The sequence below is a fragment of the Balaenoptera ricei genome, chromosome 7, assembly GCF_028023285.1.
Source record: "Balaenoptera ricei isolate mBalRic1 chromosome 7, mBalRic1.hap2, whole genome shotgun sequence".
In the NCBI taxonomy this organism is placed as follows: Eukaryota; Metazoa; Chordata; class Mammalia; order Artiodactyla; family Balaenopteridae; genus Balaenoptera; species Balaenoptera ricei.
Genome location: NC_082645.1, coordinates 29,524,324 through 29,547,689, shown reverse-complemented (window position 1 = coordinate 29,547,689; position 23,366 = coordinate 29,524,324). Strand labels below are relative to the sequence as shown.

The 23,366-nt window shown below is 36.2% G+C and overlaps 1 protein-coding gene across 1 annotated transcript; it reads right to left on the bottom strand.

The window, feature by feature from the left end:
* Positions 1–8,329: 8,329 nt before the first annotated feature.
* Positions 8,330–21,785, bottom strand: LOC132368420 (nucleolar protein 16-like). The gene is made up of 2 exons (XM_059927091.1): positions 21,720–21,785; positions 8,330–8,963 (listed from the first exon to the last, which is right to left on the bottom strand). The coding sequence occupies exons 1-2, from the start codon at positions 21,783–21,785 to the stop codon at positions 8,421–8,423; spliced, it is 609 nt and encodes a 202-aa protein (XP_059783074.1). The 3' UTR covers positions 8,330–8,420.
* Positions 21,786–23,366: the final 1,581 nt, after the last annotated feature.

Here is a 23,366-nt window from a genome sequence, read left to right as displayed (position 1 = left end):
ATACACTGCATAAAGTGTTTTTCATAGAACACGTAGTAGGTGCTCAATAGCTGGAAGATGAAGATAATGATGCTGGCAGACTCTCTTCGGAATTAGATTGTGACCTTTGCTCTCTTCCCAGAATTGTCTACTCAGTCAAATTAAATAAACATTTCCGTGGAGTTTCAGAGTGGTGACAGTGTAAAAGGTGCTAATCTTCCCTGCTAGGTAGCAACCCTCACTGGATGTCTCTCTATGCCTGTCAGAGCCATCACACCCTCTGAAAAATATGCCTTGGCTGTGTTTGGGTCTCATGGACGTTTTCCAAAATGTAAGCACAGTCTTCCATTTTGAACCCTCCCATTCTCTCCTGTTTTCTCCCCAGTTATCTTGCACTTGGACTTTTGCTCCATTCCTAGTGCCCTTTGGGGATGCCTCCTCCTTTTGATGCTCTGACTTGCTTTGGTGTGGATTTCTCTCCAGGAAGTTGCTTCTCAGAGTACCGACGTCACTTTCACTCACTGGTGCCCAGTAACTCTCCTCTCTCCTGTATGCTTACCCCCAAATTCTGTTTTTCTGTACTACAGTATAAGTTTCAAGAGGCAACTAGACAATGATGACCCAGATCTTAGATTAAAAAATAAATCCACAAAACAAAACTTAATTTCCCAGCTCAAAGTATCATCTTCCACTTGGCACAGAGATATATCCTCAGAAGTAAAGGTTGCAGTTGGTTCAGGGCATGTAGCAGTGGGGAGTCAAGGCAAGACACAGATGAGCCAGAGGCTACTTTATAACACAGAGAGAAGGATAAGATATTTCTGTGAGCTTGACTCCTATCTGAGAAGTTTTTTCCCCAGTATCTGGAGATTGTGCTAAATGAGTATCACCTGGGTCTTTTTATCTTCCTTCGCTACTAAATCTATTTCTCACCCTTCTCATTCGAAAATGAAAGTCCTGAGGGCCTGTCATGATAACAGATGTTTCATTCCTTTACATTTTAAAATTAACATGGCACTTGAGTCATAGCCTCTGAGGGCTTTGGGAAAGAAACATGAGCTTGGTACACATGAAAACAATGAAACTGGATGAAAGTTTTTTTTAAAAAAAACAAACAAATTTGTTTAGTGCTGTAAGAACCCAACAGTTACCACCCCCAGCCAGACTGTGTCTGAGAAAAGTAAAAAAAATAGTGTTTTGTGGGAGAAAATGGCTGCTCTCCATAGTCTTATATCCATAAAATAATCATAATAATTTGGTAAAAAGAGCAACTGAACTGAGTGTCAGAAGACACTAAGTGAAAGATAAAGAAATTTTCTAAGTGAAATCTGCTTATGTCTGAGATGAGTCTTATTTGGCCATCACCGTGTCTCCTGAAGTGTAGGCACAGAGGCTAACCTTTTTGAAATTCCCTAAGAAAAATAAAGGCACAGTGTTTGGGAAATGGTATATTGTATAGCCCCCAACTTGGAGAGTCATGATTCCTGATAGCATACTAAAGGCACTGAGAAAACCTGGAATAGAGAGACCTGACTGATTTGTTTAACTCAGTGTTGTTTCCAAAACATTTTTGACAATCTGATATTTTTACTTAGTAGTGATTGATTGATGATTGATTGATTGATTGCCAGGCCACGTCAGTTGTTTCCACAGGGTGTTCCAAGAGTCCCCATGATCTGTGGCAGCGTCTGGGGGCCGGGTGGAGAGGTGAAGAATCTGAAGCAAGCCCAGGCCAAAAGGCTGCTTTAATCTGTCTTTCAAGTTAGGTTTCTGGGTAGTGTTTTATTTAGAATTAAAGGAAAGTTTCAAAAAATAAGTCGAACAGACCAGACCAAGCATTGCATTCCCTCCCTTTCTCGCCTTTATGGAAAACTGCTTCTTCCTCTTCCTGGCCTTTAAGATACAGCTCAAATGTAACCTACTTGGAGAAGCCTTCCTTAGTTCTCTCAGGATCAATTCTCTGTGTTCTCAGAGCTCTTTATTACTGTTCCTGAAATAGCTCTTGTCACATAATAAGTTATATGGCTCTGTCTCCCCCAATAGGAAAAAAACATCCTTTCTTTATCTTGCTATCCCCAGAGCCTAGCACCGTCTTGGGTACATAGTAGGTGCTCAACAAATATTTGCATGAAGAATGCATGACTCATCCAATACATAAAGTTGAGAGGATTTCCCTTAAATCTAACATACTGCCTTACATGTTCTGAAAGTGAAGCTCCGTCACTATCTTTCAGCTTACTGCCTTAGTCTGCTCAGGCTGCTATAAGAAAATACCATAGACTGGGTGGCGTAAACAACAGACATTTGTTTCTCACAAATCTGGAAGCTAGAAAGTCCAAGATCAAGGAGCCTGCCAAGTCTGTTCCCCATGGGGGTTCTTTTTCTGTCTTGCAGACAGCTGCCTTCTCCCTGTGTCCTCTCATGGCAGAGAGAGGGAGTGAGCTCTTGTCTCTCTTCCTCTTCTTTTAAGAATACTAATCCCATCTTGAGGGTCCCACCCTCATGATCGCATCTAAATCTAACCACCTCCCTAAAGCCCCATCTCCAGATACCATCACATTAGGGATTAGGGCTTCAGCACTGAATGAGGGTGTGGAGGGACAAAAACATTCAGTCCATAACATTATGATTGTTTGCATGGAGAATAAATGAGTCATTCCATAATAAAGTTTAGAGTATTTTCCCCAAATCTAGCACACTTCCTTACACTTTCTGAAACTGAAGCTCAGTTACTATTTTTTGGCTTACTCCTGCAGTCTCTCAAGATATCCCTGCAATTTATTCATGTCACCCTGGCATTTCACTATCAGGAAGAGCTGGTGTCACCAGCAAATTTGGAGATGTCACTGTGCACTCCATCTCCCAGATCACATCTAAAAATGTTCTCCGAGACCAATCCTTAAAGGATTTCTCAGTTTGCACTTCCTCTATCTAGATCTGCTTATTCTTTTTCATTTTTTCATGGATGGAAACTCAGTCCACAGGGATACGTGATGACATTATTTTCAAATCTGACTTAATTTTTAAAAATGACTGTTGGAGCTGGTCAAAGGCTTTTAAAATTTTTATGTATTTTTTTGGCTGTGTTGGGCCTTAGCTGCAGCATGCAGGCTTAGTGGTTGCAGCACGCAGGCCCTAGAGCTCGCGGGCTTCAGTAGTTGCAGTGCGCGGACTCAGTAGTTGTGGCTCTCGGGCTCTAGGGCGCAGGCTTAGTAGTTGTGGCGCATGGGCTTAGTGGCTCTGTGGCATGTGGGATCTTCCTGGACCAGGGATTGAACCCATGTCCCCTGCATTGGCAGGCAGATTCTTAACCACTGTGCCACCAGGGAAGTCCCTCAAAGTCTTTTTGAAGGTCAAGTAATTTGCATTCTTTCTGCTCCAAAACATGGAGAGTAATAGAGGAATTTAGAACTTGAATATTTTGTATTCACCTAGTGCTTCTGTGTAGAGTCACAAACACCAGGGTACTTTGGGAGGCAATGAAGTGATGAGTAATCTCATGAGTAATCTCTGGAGGTGTTATCTGACTGTTTGATCACATGCCAGACTAACCATTCTCCACTTGAATATGTGTTGAAAATGATAATGTGAAATTGTGTATAGTTCTTTGGAAGCATGCAGGATCTTAGTTCCCCTACCAGAGATTGAACTCATGCTCCCTGCAGTGGAAGTACAGAGTCTTAACCACTGGACCACCAGGGAAACCCCTCTTTGGATACTTTCTAATAACTACTTTAATCTCTTGGTTTAATAATAACTTTCAATTACAATTTTCCTGTGCAACCTAAGGTATCAACTAGAATTCTAATTTATTATATTTTTCAACTATCTCCAAACACACACACACTCAAAGCATATAATGATAATTTGATCTTTAGTCATCATATTTGTTTTCTATTAAGAAAAAAATTAACCCTGTTTCACATTCATCTCACCAGAATTTATACCTGTAATTTGATTTTTAAAATATCTGTACAAAGCAATTTTATTATTCAAGTAACTTTTGACTGGTATAGATTGTCAAATATCAAACTACAGAATGAGGGGTTTTTTAAAAAATTAATTAATTAATTTATTTATTTATTTTGGCTGCGTTGGGTCTTTGTTGCTGCCCGTGGGCTTTCTCTAGTTGCAGTGAGCGGGGGCTACTCTTCGTTGCAGTGCGTGAACTTCTCATTATGGTGGCTTCTCGTTGCGGAGACGGGCTCTAGGCGTGCGGGCTTCAGTAGTTGTGGCATACAGGCTCAGTAGGTGTGGCTCACGGGCTTAGTTGCTCTGTGGCTTGTGGGATCTTCCCGGACCAGGGCTCAAACCCTTGTCCCTGGCATTGGCAGGCAGATTCTTAACCACTGTGCCACCAGGGAAGTCCCCAGAATGAGTTTGATAATACGTCTCATCTGGAACTATAGACTATAGTTTCCTGCCTAAGACTTTTGATTTTTTTAAATTGCCATTATACAATGAGTAAAGATTCCAGACTTTTCAAAACTTAATAATTCTCAAATTGCATTGATTGTCTCTGGGGTATCTTTCTTTTTTCATTTATCTTTTTTTTTTTTTTTTGAATTTTATTTTATTTTTTATACAGTAGGTTCTTATCAGTTATCTATTTTATATATATTAGTGTATATATAATGTCAATCCCAATCTCTCAGTTCATCCCACCACCACCCCACCCCCTGCTTTCCCCCCTTGGTGTCCATATGTTTGTTCTTTACATCTGTGTCTCTATTTCTGCCTTGCAAACTGGTTCATCTGTACCATTTTTCTAGATTCCATATATATGCGTTAATATATTTGTTTTTCTCTTTCTGACTTACTTCACTCTGTATGACAGTCTCTAGGTCCATCCACATCTCTACAAATGACCCAATTTCGTTCCTTTTTATGGCTGAGTAATATTCCATTGTATGTATATGTACCACATCTTCCTTATCCATTCGTCTGTTGATGGGCATTTAGGTTGCTTCCATGACCTGGCTATTGTAAATAGTGCTGCAGTGAACATTGGGGTGCATGTGTCTTTTTGAATTATGCTTTTCTCTGGGTATATGCCCAGTAGTGGGATTGCTGGGTCATATGGTAATCCTATTTTTAGTTTTTTAAGGAACCTCCATACTGTTCTCCATAGTCGTTCATTTATCTTTTATTTCAGTTATTTATTCTACTGTTCACTATTGTTGACTTACTGGTGAAATTGAATTTACTTTTGATAACCTCAATTTAAATTTACTTTTTCCCCTCTCTCTATAACAAGTTCATTGTTTATTTGGGGAAACGTACATAATATTGCATGCATATCTATTTCTCCTTACATGTTTTCGAAACTACCATGAAGACAAGTTACTGGTAAAATTTTAATACACTTTTCAGGGACACAGTTTGCTAACTTCAAGAGAAGACATTTCAAATAATTTTCAGGAGTATCAATTTAAATTCTTTTTGCACTGTCAACTCGATTGATTCAATAGTTCCATATTTTGAGAACCTCAGTCTGTGTCTGCACAATTTCTACTTCCCTATAAAAATTAGCACACTGTACACATCACTCTAGAGTCTCTATTACAGAAATATTTCTGGGGGAAGTTTTAAAAACTCCTATCCCTAGTGCACTTATTCCAAAAAATGTCAATATAAAATTCTTGAGCAATAACAAAATGTAAACACACCTTAGAGTTTTTTGATAGAAGAATCGGTTATGTATACATATTCATTTCATACTCTGTAATAATTCACAAATGTCTGACTTCTATAATACAAAACTAGAGATAATGCAAAACCACCTTTACAATAATCATAAGCCCTGAGCTTTTCAAAAACGAAACCATGTGGATCATCTTGATTTCTCATGAATTTGAGTTTCATACCTGAAAAAAGATTGCATGGGGAATGTGTAATTTATAAATTGCAAGACCTCCTAATTAAACTGTTTCAGCCTTGATTATAGTCCTTACTCTACAAATAACTGTAGAAATGTGGATAAGTCCTTTAACTTTCCTGCCCTCAATTTCCCTATCTAGAGCAGTAATCTTTGCATATTGGGGTACATGAAAACTTTGCAAGAGTCATGTGAATGTGGATGGTTTTAAGCAAAGCAACGTCTCATCCTCAGTTTCCATATGCATCTGTTCCTAAGGTTAACAGGCCCAGGAAGGTGACTGCTTTCAAAGCATCATGCAAGTTCTCTTTCCATCTTCCCTCTCACATTGCTGTTTTCCAGTTTTTCTGAGAGAAGAATCAGATTTTACCAATCCCCAATCTTGGTATGCTGCATTGCCCTGAAAGTAGAAAACCTCCCGAGGAACCAAATTTCAATATGAAATCCCAGTTTTAGGAAAGCAAACCCAGAGGGAGGTTTCCCATCTCCCATCCTTCCTCATTTAAAATATTTCCTTCAGAGGCAACATAGCTTTAGAAATATTAGGCCGTGTTGGTATATTTTGAAGTCAGGTATATGTAGAGTGGGAGAGAGGGAAGGGTTTGGGGAATGATGATACTTTTCTTTTAACAACCTTACCTTTTCCTCACCTAACTATTGTCAAGTAATGCATCACACCTGAAGGTGGATCTCAGGAGAACAAAGCACAGATGCTCAGATAAAGGTACTAAGGGCAGCAGCACCTTGTTTCATCCAAGCAAGACTCCATGGCTCATTCATCATCTATCTATCTATCTATCTGTCTATCTTTAGAATTCAAGATTTAGAAATAGCATAATAAAAAACATCAATCTGCTATGAAATGAGAAATGAGTCCTCTATACATTTTTAGCATTCTTAATAATGAGAATGGCTTGGTGAACAATTTCCCCCCATGTATCAGTCTATGACTTCATTTGGCATCATTTCAAAGAGAAGAGGTACAAAGTTTGTTTACCTACACTAGATTAACATTACATCTTTGAATAAAAGGAACACTGTCAAAGTAAATGATTGATATTTTCCAGGACAGATATTCAGTCTTGGAGGAGAAATATGTTAGTTTTCCCAAAATAATCATTGGACATTACAAATACATGTTTGTATTTTATCTTGGGATGAGTGTCCTGCCTTCTCTCACTCATCATCCACTTTTCTGCTCATGTATTCATCCCCACCTTGCAGTTATTTGGTTTATATTAAATTAATGGGGTCATATTATGGATTCCATGCTAAATAATGCATTTGACAATTGTCATTAATACATTATCAATAAACGTGTGCTTACTAGTGGCCCAGTCACATTCTTTTCTTTTTTAAATTAAAGTATAGTTAATTTACAATGTTGTGCTAATTTCTGCTGTACAGCAAAGTGATTCAGTTATACATGTATATACATTTTAAAAATATTCTTTTCCATTATGGTTTATCTCGGGATATTGAATATAGTTCCTTGTGCTGCACAGTAAAACCTTGTTGTTTATCCATTCTATATGTAATAGATTGCACCTGCTAACCCCAAACTCCCAGGCCATCCCTCCCCCACCTCCCTCCCCCTTGGCAACCACAAGTCTGTCCTCTGTGTGAGTCTATTTCTGTTTCGTAGATAGGTTCATTTGTGTCATACTTTAGATTCCACATATAAGTAATATCATATGGTATTTGTCTTTCTCTTTCTGACTTACTTCACTTAGTATGATCATCTCTAGTTCCATCAACGTTGCTGCAAATGGCATTATATCATTCATTTTTATGGCTGAGTAGTATTCCATTGTATATATGTACCACATCTTCTTTATCCATTCAACTGTAAATGGACATTTAGGTTGTTTCCATATTTCGACTGTTGTCAATAGTGCTGCTATGAATATAGGGTTGCATGTATCTTTTCTAATTATAGTTTTGTCTGGACATATGCCCAGGAGTGGGATTGCTGGATCATATGGTAATTATGTTTTTAGTTTTTTGAGGAACTGTTTTCCATAGTGGCTGCACCAACTTACATTCCCACAAAGAGTGTAGGAGGGCTCCCTTTTCTCCACACCCTCTCCAGCATTTGTTATTTGTAGACTTTTTAATGATGGCCATTCTGACCAGTGTGAGGTGATACCTCATTGTAGTTTTGATTTGCATTTCTCTAATAATTAACAATGTTGAGCATCTTTTCATGTGCCTGTTGGCCATCTGTGTGTCTTCTTTTTTTTTTTTTAGAGAAGTAAAATACTGTATTTTATTGTACACAGACTGCATTCAAACAAACCACCCACTCTGAAAACAGCAGGTTCTGGCTTTTCCCAGAGACTCCAGAAGAACATAAATTGAAGCCTCTGGGAGACAGTGCCTTCCCCAAAGGGAAGTGTGAGAGATTTTGTGTGTGTGTGTGTGTATGTGTGTGCTGTAACCTTTTGATTCCATTGGGTTTGGCTAGCCTCATCTGTAGCCGCACACCTCTCCTTGCCTTAAACCCTGGCTCCAGCTTCTCTGGTCCAGGAGGAAGTCTCAACCTGGGGTAGGTGTAAACCAGTCACTCAACCTCCATCTTATTCTTCTGCAAAGAATCGACAAAGGCTTGCCACTCTGCTGGGTAAAAACGCTTATAGACGTTGATCTTATTCCGAATCTGTTTTGGGGTATCTTGATAGTAATTCTTCTCATCCCGGGCCATAGCCTTATAGTCCTCCCCATGGTTCTCCACCATGTAGCAAACATAGTCAATGAGATCCCGAGATAGCGTATTTCCTTTCTTTTCTGGAAGGCTGGCTTCTGCCTCCAGGTCATTGAGCACATAGGGCTTCCGCATGAGCTCCTTAGGCCTCTCCTCCACGTCCACTTCCAGGGCCTTTACCTTTCTCTTAAGAAGGGGCACTGCCCTGTTGGGGTCCATAGCCAAACCCATATCGGCCAGGTTCTGCCGCACCGATTTGGTCTGGTCCCAGGCATGTCGGATGTGGGAGCATTCGATCCGCGGCGCTGCCTTCCGTCGAGCATTCCGGTTCAGACGCTTCCGGTTAACATTATAACCGAACTTCTGCCTCCGAGTCTTCCCCTTGGCTTTAGGCCTGTGTGTCTTCTTTAGAGAAATGTCTCTTTAGGTCTTCTGTGCATTTTTTTTTTTTTTTTTTTTTTTTTTTTTTTTAATGTCTGAAACATTTATATTAACATATTTCCATACATATTTCCATACAAGTACAAATATAAGATTTTTAGTAATTTCATGTAATGTCTGAAACATTTATATTAACATATTCCCATACATATTTCCATACAAATACAAATATGATTTTTAGAAATTTCATGTAATGTCTGAAACATTTATATTAACATATTTCCATACATATTTCCATACAAATACAAATATAAGATTTTTAGAAATTTCATGTAATGTCTGAAACATTTATATTAACATATTTCCATACAAATAACCCAATGACAGTTTAGTATTAGTTGTTTTGTTTGTTTTTTTATACTGCAGGTTCTTATTAGGCATCAGTTTTATACACATCAGTGTATACATGTCAATCCCAATCGCCCAATTCAGCACACCACCATCCCCACCCCACCGCAGTTTTCCCCCCTTGGTGTCCATATGTCCATTCTCTACATCTGTGTCTCAACTTCTGCCCTGCAAACTGGCTCATCTGTACCATTTTTCTAGGTTCCGCATACATGCATTAATATACGATATTTGTTTTTCTCTTTCTGACTTACTTCACTCTGTATGACAGTCTCTAGATCCATCCACGTCTCAACAAATGACTCAATTTCGTTCCTTTTTATGGCTGAGTAATATTCCATTGTATATATGTACCACATCTTCTTTATCCATTCGTCTGTTGATGGGCATTTAGGTTGCTTCCATGACCTGGCTATTGTAAATAGTGCTGCAATGAACATTCGGGTGCATGTGTCTTTTTGAATTACGGTTTTCCCTGGGTATATGCCCAGTAGTGGGATTGCTGGGTCATATGGTAATTCTATTTTTAGTTTTTTAAGGAACCTCCATATTGTTCTCCATAGTGGCTGTATCAATTTACATTCCCACCAACAGTGCAAGAGGGTTCCCTTTTCACCACACCCTCTCCAGCATTTGTTGTTTGTAAATTTTCTGATGATGCCCATTCTAACAGGAGTGAGGTGATACCTCATTGTAGTTTTGATTTGCATTTCTCTAATAATTAGTGATGTTGAGCATCTTTTCATGTGCTTCGTGGCCATCTGTATGTCTTCTTTGGAGAAATGTCTATTTAGGTCTTCTGCCCATTTTTGGATTGGGGTGTTTGTTTCTTTGATATTGAGCTGAATGAGCTGTTTATATATTTTGGAGATTAATCCTTTGTCCGTTGATTCATTTGCAAATATTTTCTCCCATTCTGAGGGTTGTCTTTTCGTCTTGTTTATGGTTTCCTTTGCTGTGCAAAAGCTTTGAAGTTTCATTAGGTCCCACTTGTTTATTTTTGTTTTTATTTCCATTACTCTAGGAGGTGGATCAAAAAAGATCTTGCTGTGATTTATGTCAAAGAGTGTTCTTCCTATGTTTTCCTCTAAGAGTTTTATAGTGTCCAGTCTTATATTTAGGTCTCTAATCCATTTTGAGTTTATTTTTGTGTATGGTGTTAGGGAGTATTCTAATTTCATTCTTTTACATGTAGCTGTCCAGTTTTCCCAGCACCACTTATTGAAGAGACTGTCTTTTCTCCATTGTATATCTTTGCCTCCTTTGTCATAGATTAGTTGACCATAGGTGCGTGGGTTAATGTCTGGGCTTTCTATCTTGTTCCATTGATCTATGTTTCTGTTTTTGTGCCAGTACCATATTGTCTTGATTACTGTAGCTTTGTAGTATAGTCTGAAGTCAGGGAGTCTGATTCCTCCAGCTCCATTTTTTTGCCTCAAGACTGCTTTGCCTATTCGGGGTCTTTTGTGTCTCCATACAAATTTTAAGATGATTTGTTCTAGCTCAGTAAAAAATGCCATTGGTAATTTGATAGGGATTGCATTGAATCTGTAGATTGCTTTGGGTAGTATACTCATTTTCACAATCTTGATTCTTCCAATCCAAGAACATGGTATATCTCTCCATCTGTTGGTATCATCTTTAATTTCTTTCATCAGTGTCTTATAGTTTTCTGCATACAGGTCTTTTGTCTCCCTAGGTAGGTTTATTCCTAGGTATTTTATTCTTTTTGTTGCAATGGTAAATGGGAGTGTTTCCATAATTTCTCTTTCAGATTTTTCATCATTAGTGTATAGGAATGCAAGAGATTTCTGTGCATTAATTTTGTATCCTGCAACTTTACCATATTCATTAATTAGCTCTAGCAGTTTTCTGGTGGCAGTTTTAGGATTCTCTATGTATAGTATCATGTCATCCGCAAACAGTGACAGTTTTACTTCTTCTTTTCCAATTTGTATTCCTTTTATTTCTTTTTCTTCTCTGATTGCCGTGGCTAGGACTTCCAAAACTATGTTGAATAATAGTGGTGAGAGTGGACATCCTTGTCTCGTTCCTGATCTTAGAGGAAATGCTTTCAGTTTTTCACCATTGAGAATGATGTTTGCTGTGGGTTTGTCATATATGGCCTTTATTATGTTGAGGTAGCTTCCCTCTATGCCCACTTTCTGGAGAGTTTTTATCAGAAATGGGTGTTGAATTTTGTCAAAAGCTTTTTCTGCATCTATTGAGATGATCATATGGTTTTTATTCTTCAATTTGTTAATATGGTGTATCACATTGATTGATTTGCGTATATTGAAGAATCCTTGCATCCCTGGGATAAATCCCACTTGATCGTGGTGTATGATCCTTTTAATGTGTTGTTGGATTCTGTTTGCTAGTATTTTGTTGAGGATTTTTGCATCTATATTCGTCAGTGATATTGGTCTGTAATTTTCTTTTTTTGTAGTGTCTTTGTCTGGTTTTGGTATCAGGGTGATGGTGGCCTCATAGAATGAGTTTGGGAGTGTTCCTTCCTCTGCAATTTTTTGGAAGAGTTTGAGAAGGATGGGTGTTAGCTCTTCTCTAAATGTTTGATAGAATTCACCTGTGAAGCCATCTGGTCCTGGACTTTTGTTTGTTGGAAGATTTTTAATCACAGTTTCAATTTCATTACTTGTGATTGGTCTGTTCATATTTTCTATTTCTTCCTGGTTCAGTCTTGGAAGGTTATACCTTTCTAAGAATTTGTCCATTTCTTCCAGGTTGTCCATTTTATTGGCATAAAGTTGCTTGTAGTAGTCTCTTAGGATGCTTTGTATTTCTGCAGTGTCTGTTGTAACTTCTCCTTTTTCATTTCTGATTTTATTGATTTGAGTCCTCTCCCTCTTTTTCTTGATGAGTCTGGCTAATGGCTTATCAATTTTGTTTATCTTCTCAAAGAACCAACTTTTAGTTTTATTGATCTTTGCTATTGTTTTCTTTGTTTCTATTTCATTTATTTCTGCTCTGATCTTTATGATTTCTTTCCTTCTGCTAACTTTGGGTTTTGTTTGTTCTTCTTTCTCTAGTTTCTTTAAGTGTAAGGTTAGATTGTTTACTTGAGCTTTTTCTTGTTTCTTTAGGTAGGCTTGTATAGCTATAAACTTCCCTCTTAGAACTGCTTTTGCTGCATCCCATAGGTTTTGGGTCGTCGTGTTTTCATTGTCATTTGTCTCTAGGTATTTTTTGATTTCCTCTTTGATTTCTTCAGTGATCTCTTGGTTATTTAGTAACGTATTGTTTAGCCTCCATGTGTTTGTCCTTTTTACGTTTTTTTCCCTGTAATTCATTTCTAATCTCATAGCGTTGTGGTCAGAAAAGATGCTTGATATGATTTCAATTTTCTTAAATTTACTGAGGCTTGATTTGTGACCCAAGATGTGATCTATCTTGGAGAATGTTCCGTGCGCACTTGAGAAGAACGTGTAATCTGCTGTTTTTGGATGGAATGTCCGATATATATCAATTAAATCTATCTGGTCTATTGTGTCATTTAAAGCTTCTGTTTCCTTATTTATTTTCATTTTGGATGATCTGTCCATTGGTGTAAGTGAGGTGTTAAAGTCCCCCACTATTATTGTGTTACTGTCGATTTCCTCTTTTATAGCTGTTAGCAGTTGCCTTATGTATTGAGGTGCTCCTATGTTGGGTGCATATATATTTATAATTGTTATATCTTCTTCTTGGATTGATCCCTGGATCATTATGTAGTGTCCTTCCTTGTCTCTTGTAACATTCTTTATTTTAAAGTCTATTTTATCTGATATGAGTATAGCTACTCCAGCTTTCTTTTGATTTCCATTTGCATGGAATATCTTTTTCCATCCCCTCACTTTCAGTCTGTATGTGTCCCTAGGTCTAAAGTGGGTCTCTTGTAGACAGCATATATATGGGTCTTGTTTTTGTATCCATTCAGCCAGTCTATGTCTTTTGGTTGGGGCATTTAATCCATTCACGTTTAAGGTAATAATCGATATGTATGTTCCTATGACCATTTTCTTAATTGTTTTGGGTTTGTTTTTGTAGGTCCTTTTCTTCTCTTGTGTTTCCCACTTAGAGAAGTTCCTTTAGCATTTGTTGTAGAGCTGGTTTGGTGGTGCTGAATTCTCTTAGCTTTTGCTTGTCTGTAAAGCTTTTGATTTCTCCATCAAATCTAAATGAGATCCTTGCCGGGTAGAGTAATCTTGGTTGTAGGTTCTTCCCTTTCATCACTTTAAGTATATCATGCCACTCCCTTCTGGCTTGCAGAGTTTCTGCTGAGAAATCAGCTGTTAACCTTATGGGAGTTCCCTTGTATGTTATTTGTCGTTTTTCCCTTGCTGCTTTCAATAATTTTTCTTTGTCTTTAATTTTTGCCACTTTGATTACTATGTGTCTCGGCGTGTTTCTCCTTGGGTTTATCCTGTATGGGACTCTCTGCGCTTCCTGGACTTGGGTGGCTATTTCCTTTCCCATGTTAGGGAAGTTTTTGACTATAATCTCTTCAAATATTTTCTCTGGTCCTTTCTCTCTCTCTTCTCCTTCTGGGACCCCTATAATGCGAATGTTGTTGCGTTTAATGTTGTCCCAGAGGTCTCTTAGGCTGTCTTCATTTCTTTTCATTCTTTTTTCTTTAGTCTGTTCCGCAGCAGTGAATTCCATCATTCTGTCTTCCAGGTCACTTATCCGTTCTTCTGCCTCAGTTATTCTGCTATTGATTCCTTCTAGTGTAGTTTTCATTTCAGTTATTGTATTGGTCATCTCTGTTTGTTTGTTCTTTAATTCTTCTAGGTCTTTGTTAATCATTTCTTGCATCTTCTCAATCTTTGCCTCCATTCTTATTCCAAGGTCCTGGATCATCTTCACTATCATTATTCTGAATTCTTTTTCTGGAAGGTTGCCTATCTCCACTTCATTTAGTTGTTTTTCTGGGGTTTTATCTTGTTCCTTCATCTGCGACATAGCCCTCTGCCTTTTCATCTTCTCTATCTTTCTGTAACTGTTCTGTGCATTTTTTGATTGGGTTGGTTTTTTTTTTTTTTTTTTTAATTGAGTTGTATGAGCTGTTTGTATATTTTGGAAATTAAGCCCTTGCTGGTCACATCAGTTGCAAATATTTTCTCCCATTCTGTAGGTTGTCTTTTCATTTTGTTTATGGTTTCCTTTGCTGTGCAAAAGCATGTAAGTTTGATTAGGTCCCATGTATTTATTTTTGTTTTTATTTCTTTTGCCTTGGGAGACTGACCTAAGAAAACATTGGTATGATTTATGTCAGAGAATGTTTTGCCTATGATCTCTTCAAGGAGTTTTAAGGTGTCATGTCTTATGTTTAAGTCTTTAAGCCGTTTTGAGTTTACTTTTGTGTATGGTGAGAGAGTGTGTTCTAACTTCATTGATTTATATGGGGCTGTCCAACTTTCCCAGCACCACTTGCTGAAGAGGCTTTTTCCCATTGTGTATCTTGCCTCCTTTGTCGAAGATTAATTGATCATAGGTGTGTGGGTTTATTTCTGGGCTCTCTATTCTGTTCCAGTGATCTATACATCTGTTTTTATGCCAATACCAGGATGTTTTGATTACTGTAGCTTGTAGTATTGTCTGAAGTCTGGCAGGGTTATGCCTCCTGCTTTGTTCTTTTTCCTCAGGATTGCTTTGGCAATTCTGGGTCTTTTATGGTTCCATATGAATTTTTAGTATTATTTGTTCTAGTTCTATGAAAAATGTCATGGGTAGTTTGATAGGGATCGCAGTAAATCTGTAGATTGCTTTGGGTAGTATGGCCATTTTAACAATATTAGTTCTTTACTTTCTTTTCTTTTGGCTTATAATTTCTCCAAAGAAAATTAACTGTAGTCTTTAAAACAGTATCTTCTTCTGTATAGTTGAAGAACAAAACACTCTCAAAATGCAATTGGGTACATAATATCTTGAACTTTAAGTTTAATTAAGATTGCTCAGATGTTAATATATTGTTTTAATTCTACCAAATATATAAATTATAAATTTTATATCACTCAACCAATGAAATAAGATCACTTATCTATTTTTAATATTTCTTAAGTGTCCTCTTTTCTGTCAATCTTTTACACTTTTTTAAAAGCACTAAAAATATAACTGAAAACCAGTTAATCATAAAACATAAGTCTTCACAGTCGATGGGGGAAAAAAAGCCTCTTAAATGAACAATATCCAATCTTTTATACTATTTATATAAATAAGTTTGATCATTACCTAAAATGAAGTGATTCATCACCTCTAAAGTCAAAACTGGGAATAGAATTTATACTGAACTCTATTCAACTCCAGCAATAAATAATATTTATTGATGAATACATTAACTAATTGAAAGAATCCCATACATTACATTGAGATGCCCTTCTAAAAACGTTTACTTTTTATATTAAATAACTATTTATAAAATTATAAATATACTTGTTATTTTGATTAGCAGTGTACCTATTACAGTTGTTATGGTACTTCAATCCAGAATTTTAAATGTTGAAATCGAAAAAACCCAGGGAATTTTTTTCATGGTAATAATTTTAAATTCATTTAATTTCAGAGAATCATACAGGTTAACCAGTAAAAAACTTTCAAGCATAAAATATATTGAATTATAGTAAAATTATCTGAGAGAAATGGGTTAAAAATACACGTTCAAGGGAAAAAGGAACAATGTAACATTTCTGCTCTCATAGAAGAACTTGTCTGTTTCAATGGATGATTTGCATATCTAGTTGTTATCATATGACACTTTTAAAATAAAGGTCTTAAAGTAAAAGCTTTGTTTTTAAATTTCATTATACACAATAGGCCAAAAATTATATTATTTAAATTCAAGAGAGAAAATTTTAAGTGTTACCTTAAAAATGTACAAGGGAAGTACATGTTGTCCAAAATTCTTTTAGGGGACAGAAAACGTGCACACTATTGACAGAGAAGATGGACATAATAACGTTTGACCTGTTTTCTTCGAATGGCTTCACCAGTGACATAATGTATGAAATGCAAAATACTATGATGACTGTGATATCCATATTATTTTAATTTTTTGAATTTTAATTGGTGGTGTCATATTTTATATGATATTGAGCAACACTAACTGCAGAGGTAATCAATTAAGGGATTGTAGACGGCAATGACCAAAACTTGACACAACTCTCTTTCACATTTGAGCAGGTTTTATGCCAGATCTTACTAGACCAAACTGCTTTCATTTCAGGAAACATTTCATTCACATTTTTTCTCAGGGAAACTTGGGTTTAATTACCCCTTGTTTCTTTTTTTTTTTTTTTTCTACTAGACTGTATACCAAGTTTATGTATCTGGAGCTTAAGGTATATACTAAAAATTAAGGTATTAGACTGTGTGAAATTTAAAGTCCTTTTTAGACTTAGTGTTTTATGATTCAAGAAATGCAAACTTTAATGTTAAATAAATGAGAATGAAGAAAGCTTTATTTTGAATGAAAATACAGTTTCTCCAAGTCCCAGCTTAGTTGTTCACTCCCAACAGATTTAATTACGTGAACATTTATTTCTTGTGCACCAAAAAATATGCCACATGACAGCAGGTAGCATATCAGGTACCAAATAGTACCTAGATATATGAGTAAAATATTATAAAATGTTTAAACATCAGTGGATTTTTATTTACACCCATTCTTTTAAAACTTTCACTTCACAATTGGGGTTTAATTTTTATTCTTTATCAGTACAGCCAGCCATATGTTCATTTTCTTTCATTTTACTGAATTATTACTGACTGACTATAATTCTACCATTAACATCCTTTCAAAGAATCCAAGATCTTAATCACTGCTATGTTAAGCTCTCATTAATTTTAATTTTGGTTTTTAAATTACAGTACAATCTACATGATCACTTCTTTCAGATACGTGTGACTGGTATTGGGTTTCATTCCCCTTCTTCAACAAACTACAAAACAAAATGGTAAAGCAATATCCCTGCAAACATGTATTTTTCCTTAGTCATTCTGCAATTCTCAATCTAGTCAATGTCAGAGTATTTAATATGACCCATTTTTCATAGAGAATGGTAGTCCCATTTACAGTACTGAGATTGATAGCATACCGTGCTATCAATCCCAAAAGCTCTGATGCGGGCCATGGACCTCTACCAGAAGATTCCTTTCTGGACTATCAATCTCACTGCTCCCCACTGTCTCTGAGCCCTAAATCAGACTGCTTGATACCTCTCCGGTTTTGTATTCCTGCATCAGCAGACTGCCTAAGCACAGCCATCACTCACTAGCACTGTTAACTGCACTTGCTACAAACACTGGATCACTTCCCTCATCCTAAGGCCAAGTGCAAAATCCCTGCTACATTACATCACTTATGAATTCCTCCACTAGAAGAAACCATTTTGTCTCCTGGATTCTGAATACTTGGAAATATAATGTGATCGTTATTGTATTATTTATTTTGGTAATGGGAATTTTGAACATGACAGGTAGTCAATGCTGAAGCAAGGATAGTTTGAAAAGCAAAGTGTAAAAAGACTCCATCAGTAAATCTGCACTTTCTTATTCTATCTAGAAGTATTTTGGCCTAGAACTGCTAAGATTTTATTCAGTAAAATTTATAAAGCCAATTTCATCATTCTTTTTACATGTGTTTACTCAAAGCCAGTGAAATCCTACTGAGGGCCTGCTGTAGGTGAAACAATTCTATAGACGGTGGCTAAACCAGTCAAGGGAGCTCTCCCTGCTGAGATGCCTGAAAGCATATTTAATCCCATCCATTTCTCCATCTTCACAAATCAGTTTTTGCATCAGTTCAATTGAGAGTCATTTCTGCCAAAGCAAGTCACGTGGCCATGACTCACTTCAAAGTGCAGTCCCTCCATGTTCATGGAAGGAGAAGAGAACTGGAAGACAAAGATGACCAGACAGGCCATAGTGAGAATTACCTCTAATAAATGCCAAGCATCTAGTACTACTCCTGCATATAGACACTCTTAAATAAATGATAACTTTTTATTAGAGTACGGTTTTTTTCCAGTCAGTTGGCTTCAGTATTTGAAATTAACCCAATTGCTAGTCTTTGAAAAAATTATGTTCCCATAATAATTAGGATCTACTAGTAGACAGGTAGAAGGATTCTCTGTGACTGAAGGAAGGAAATACATATTTCTTTCACATTAGACAGTGCTCTGTCTCCCAGTAAAAGTGATTATCACAGTCTGTTCCTTCCACATCAGGACTATATTTCAACAATCTGAGAAGCATCAGACTCTTACTTTACTAGTCCAGTTGTTTGAAGTATTTAATTATTGCTCATATCATTGTCAGATGCACATACATAAAATCTACACCATATTACTTCTACTCTAAAGAAAGCAAGTCTTTTTCATTTTATGAAAGAAGATATATCTAAAGAGGTATAGCACAAGCTGATTCATGCTACAAGGAATCGTTCTTGCATTTATCCCAATGACTCTTATGTGTGTATGAGATCTAGTTAGATTTCATATGTCCTTGTTTTATGGAAAATAATGGTCCTCGAACCCCTAGCACCTTGAAAACTACCCAAATTTTTAAAAGGAAAAGAGTTATTCTCTACTTTTCCTTATCATATCCTCTTTGTTTCAAATAAAAGAATGGCACTCTTTTTCTTTCTGAACTTTTCCTCTTTCCCACTTATCTGTTCTGGATTCTATTTATTTAGAACTTGTTTTCTCTGTTTGAAAACTAGGTACTTAACCCATAACAAGAATCATAATTCTACCTAGTTATTATATATTTGCCTTTATTGGGGCTGTTGTAGAAAACTTCTCATTACATGCATGTCGGCTGTATGTACTCAACTAGAGTTAGGAATCCAAGTTTCTGCTTTAGGTGTGTCACCAAAATGGTTATAATCTTGACAGCTCATAACTCCTGGACCTCAATTTTCCATTCAGAGAAAAGAAGGATGAGCAAACCCCATGCTATCATCATAACTTTATACATGTGTTCTCTCTGTGAAATGCTCCCTAACTTCTCCCCATCCCCTAGCCACATATTTGTGGCTAATTTCTATTATTTGAAGCTCTATTTCTGGTATTACTTCCTAAAAGAAGTTTCCCTACTCTCAATCCAGAAAGGATTATATGATACTTCCTGGGCCTCACAAAATAACTACATGGTTCCATCATTGTACTTAAAACATTGTTAGTTTTATACGCATGTATTTATATATCCCCCTTACTCCACTAACATGTATACTCCTAGAGAGACAAGTCAATGTCTAATTAACCTTTGAGGTGCTTGGAAACAGGCACTAAATAAATATATGTGAGATAGATGCATGGATGGATGGATGGATGGATGGATGGAAGGATGGATGGATGAATGAATGGAAGGAAAAATGAATGAATGAATGAATAAATGAATAAATAAATAAATAAATAAATAAAAGTAGATGATACTACCAAATTCCTTCTAGCTCAAAATTTATATTACTCCAAAAAATATATTGGGTTGGACAAAAAGTTTGGTTAATGAATATGTTGTTCAATAAAGTTCTTGGTGAAAATGAAAAATGTGTCTTATTTTTTACTTAAAACCGAACAAACTTTTTGGCCAACCCCATAAATGCAGGACAGAGATATTTGCAAAATTGGCAGCATTTCGAATCACTGTGGCTAGGAAGCTACTTCTGCTCCTTCAGCCTCTGCTTTCTATGTTCTCATGATGGCCTTTCTCTTCACTCTCTATAGTAAATTTATAATTTACTATAAAATTAATTGAAGTGTTGCTTAAATGTCTGGTTTCTCGTTCATGCTTCCTAGCATTTGATGAAGGGATCTCTGCTCATTTCATCATCAGAGAGGGACTTTCTGGTCACCAGTCAGACAACAACAGCTAGTACTTCTCTGTTGGAAGGCAGGACCGTTGGTAGGTAAGACAAAGGCTGAGAGTTGGGACCGATGAAGGGCATTGATCCAGTGGCCATGAGAGGATTCCATGAGGACTCTAAATATTTTATGATTGCTCTCATAGCTAGACATGAGGGGAAAGAGTGTGGTAGACACAGGGTGCCTAACCCCTGCTCAAGAATAAATTCATCCTCCTGTCCGTAAATGTCCCCTCTAGGCAAACAGGCTGATTGATCATTAGCAGTATAAATCTCATACTTTGTTTTATAAACCTCTCATGCTGATTTCTCTGCCTTTTAACTCATTTCAGTTCCACCTTTCTCCATGGCAGAAATCCAGAGATCTCCCCCATCCGTCATCTAAGATGCCTCCCTTTTCTGAACTCAGCGTATATATTCTTCCATTTGGTACTCAAACTTGAGCTGTTTTAGGAAAGCATGTAATTTTTAATATTTAAAAATTTTAATTCATGTTTTTTCTTGAACTTTGTGTGTGTTTATGCCTAGCCTCTTCAACTACAGTGTAACCTGTTGGAGGGAAGTGACTATATCTTATACCTATTTGAATAACCCTAGCAAGGCACTCAATAACTATTTAATAATTGACCATAGATCAGTTATTTCAGCCACTAGGACAAGAAAATTAATCTTGTTTTCTCAGTGATCCAAGTTTATAAAGTGTGTATGTTATATCTATAGCATATTTTAAAGCCTTTTGAAAAATTTTCACATTTATGAGCTAATTTTTTTTCCAGAACCTTTCTGTGAGTTATATAGTACAGAGAAAAGGAGTACTTTTTAGATGAAGAATTTACACTCTAAGAATTAAGATTCTAACAGTAATAAGAGCATCAAGGCTAGACTTAGTTCTCCTAACTACTGGTATTTCATTGCTTTTTCTGGCAAAACACATCAAATACAGGTTCCAAAAATATAGTTCCTTGCACACACCTCTACTACTGGTAAAAGGGGACTGTTAGCCAGGGACATAAAAGAGTTCTAGAACTTCATAACCTTCTTTGTGCCAAATTATTAAAGTCAGAAATTTACCTTCAAAGAAAGAAGGAAATGCTAATTCTGAAAGCATTCTCGTAAATCTTCAGTAGCATTATAGAAAGGCTTAGCGTACTTGCTGTTTGCTGAGAAGCAGGAGGAAAAAAATCATATAAGCTCCAGAGTACATAGCCTCATATTTGGCTCTGGAATATATAGAACAGATTAGAAAACACAAATTCAATTTTATCTCTGCCTCTGTAAGATTAAAGCAAAAAACAAATCCAAACCCCAAAGATTTTTTTTTAATACAGCAAAGGCTTCTTAACTGCCTGAACCACATAGATTGGATTTACTTAGTGAAAATATGTATTCATCTATCAGATATGCAGTCATTCTTTTATCCTGATAGAAATCATTATTCATGCAAAATAAATTGATTCTACTATAATTGTCTACCAGCTGTGACTATAAAGCAACTATGTGAGACTTACAATTGAATCTTTACCACAGGTGGAAATGAGGATATAAACCTCTAAAATACAGTTCATTTGGGTCATCGCTTAAGAGCTCATATCCTGTCCAGTACTTCAGAGTAAATTATATTATGTTTATGATGCTATTAATCGCATCATATCTTCTATACATCCAAAAGAAAAATATCATTTCTCTTTATCTATATTTTTTACTCAATGAAAATTGCTCAATTATTCTCTATATTGAAGAAAAATTATAGGAAGAAGTTAATTGCTTACCTACATGCTACCTTATTTCTGAAGCCAAAACATTAACATATGCAACAACAATAAAAGTGGAGAGGAGTAAATTATATAAATTAAAACTGTGCTTTTGTTTATGGGCTATAAAACAAACAAAGCCTGACTTTAAAAGCTGTTATTATGTATAAATTAAAGTATAGAAAGGTCACAAAAATAAGGAACGTATTTCTTTAAAGGAAAAAATGAAACAAAGAATCTTCATCACATACAAGACAGTTGTATGACATTTATTATGGCAAGGCATTTTTTAAAATGTATTATGAGTTGAAATTTTGAAATTCAGCCAAAGAATTACAGAAAGTTGATGCTAAATTGACAGTCAACAATCTCTGTTTTCAAAAATATTTTCATATTGGTAAAGTTTTTGTTTACTTTGATTATCAAGATCTATATTTTATATATGTACATATTTATAGATTTTTTTTTCATTTCCTGGCAAGTGAATGAGTCAAAATTTAGCTTGAAAAGATGAAGTTTACGCAGTCTTATTGTGCCTTTATATTTAGTGAATGAACAAGACCTCAAATGTTTTTAAGTAATTCCTGTATATTAACTTGCCTTCTGTTAATTAAATATTAACTTTTTAAAGAATTTAAATTGAACTAAATCTCACTGTACACACTCTATGCTCATGGCATGTGCACGCACATAGCCTCAGTTTCCCAGTGAAGACACTCACTTCACAGGCTTTCACTGTGGAAAAATATTGAATTTTGGGTCAGATATTCTGGATTTTGGTTTGGCTATCTACCAAGTAAAACCTTATCTTGGGACAAATCAATCAATTGTTCTTTATTTGTGGAATGGGGAAAATTAATAGCTTCCCTTTTTAACCCAGGAATTGTGAGAATCATATGAAATTTTGTAACAAACAATATAAATGTAAGAGGTTATCACTTTAAAAATATAAAATCCATTCATCTATTTACCATTTCAAAATACTTAAAAAAAATTTTTTTTATTGGAGTATTGTTGGTTTACAGTGTTGTGTTAGTTTCAGGTGTATAGCAAAGTGAATCAGTTATACATATATATATATCCACTCCTTTTTAGATTCCTTTCCCATATAGGTCATTATAGAGTATTGAGTAGAGTTCCCTGTGCTATACAATAGGTTCTTATTAGCTATCTATTTTATATATAGCAGTGTTAAAATACATTTATTAAAAGCTTACAATGAATTGACAAACCAAAATTTTCCCTGTCTTCAGAAGAGACAAATGTCAGGGTTTCAGGAAATCTCTCCTTTGTCTGGACACAAGCTATGCTAGCAGCATTCATCTCCCAACACACACTTTAGCTAAGGTCATTGTGATGTTTCTGTGTGATTCCTTCTTTTACAGGAATCATTTTAGTCTTGAC

Bases quoted from the DNA above. Each gene is read 5' to 3' on its own strand.
- LOC132368420 (XM_059927091.1), bottom strand. From the start codon at position 21,785: ATGACCCAAATGAACTGTATTTTAGAGGTTTATATCCTCATTTCCACC. The intron at 8,964-21,719 runs GTAAGTCTCACA...TCTCTAAAGAAG, and splicing joins CCTGTGGTAAAGATTCAATT to ACACACAGGCCTAAAGCCAA.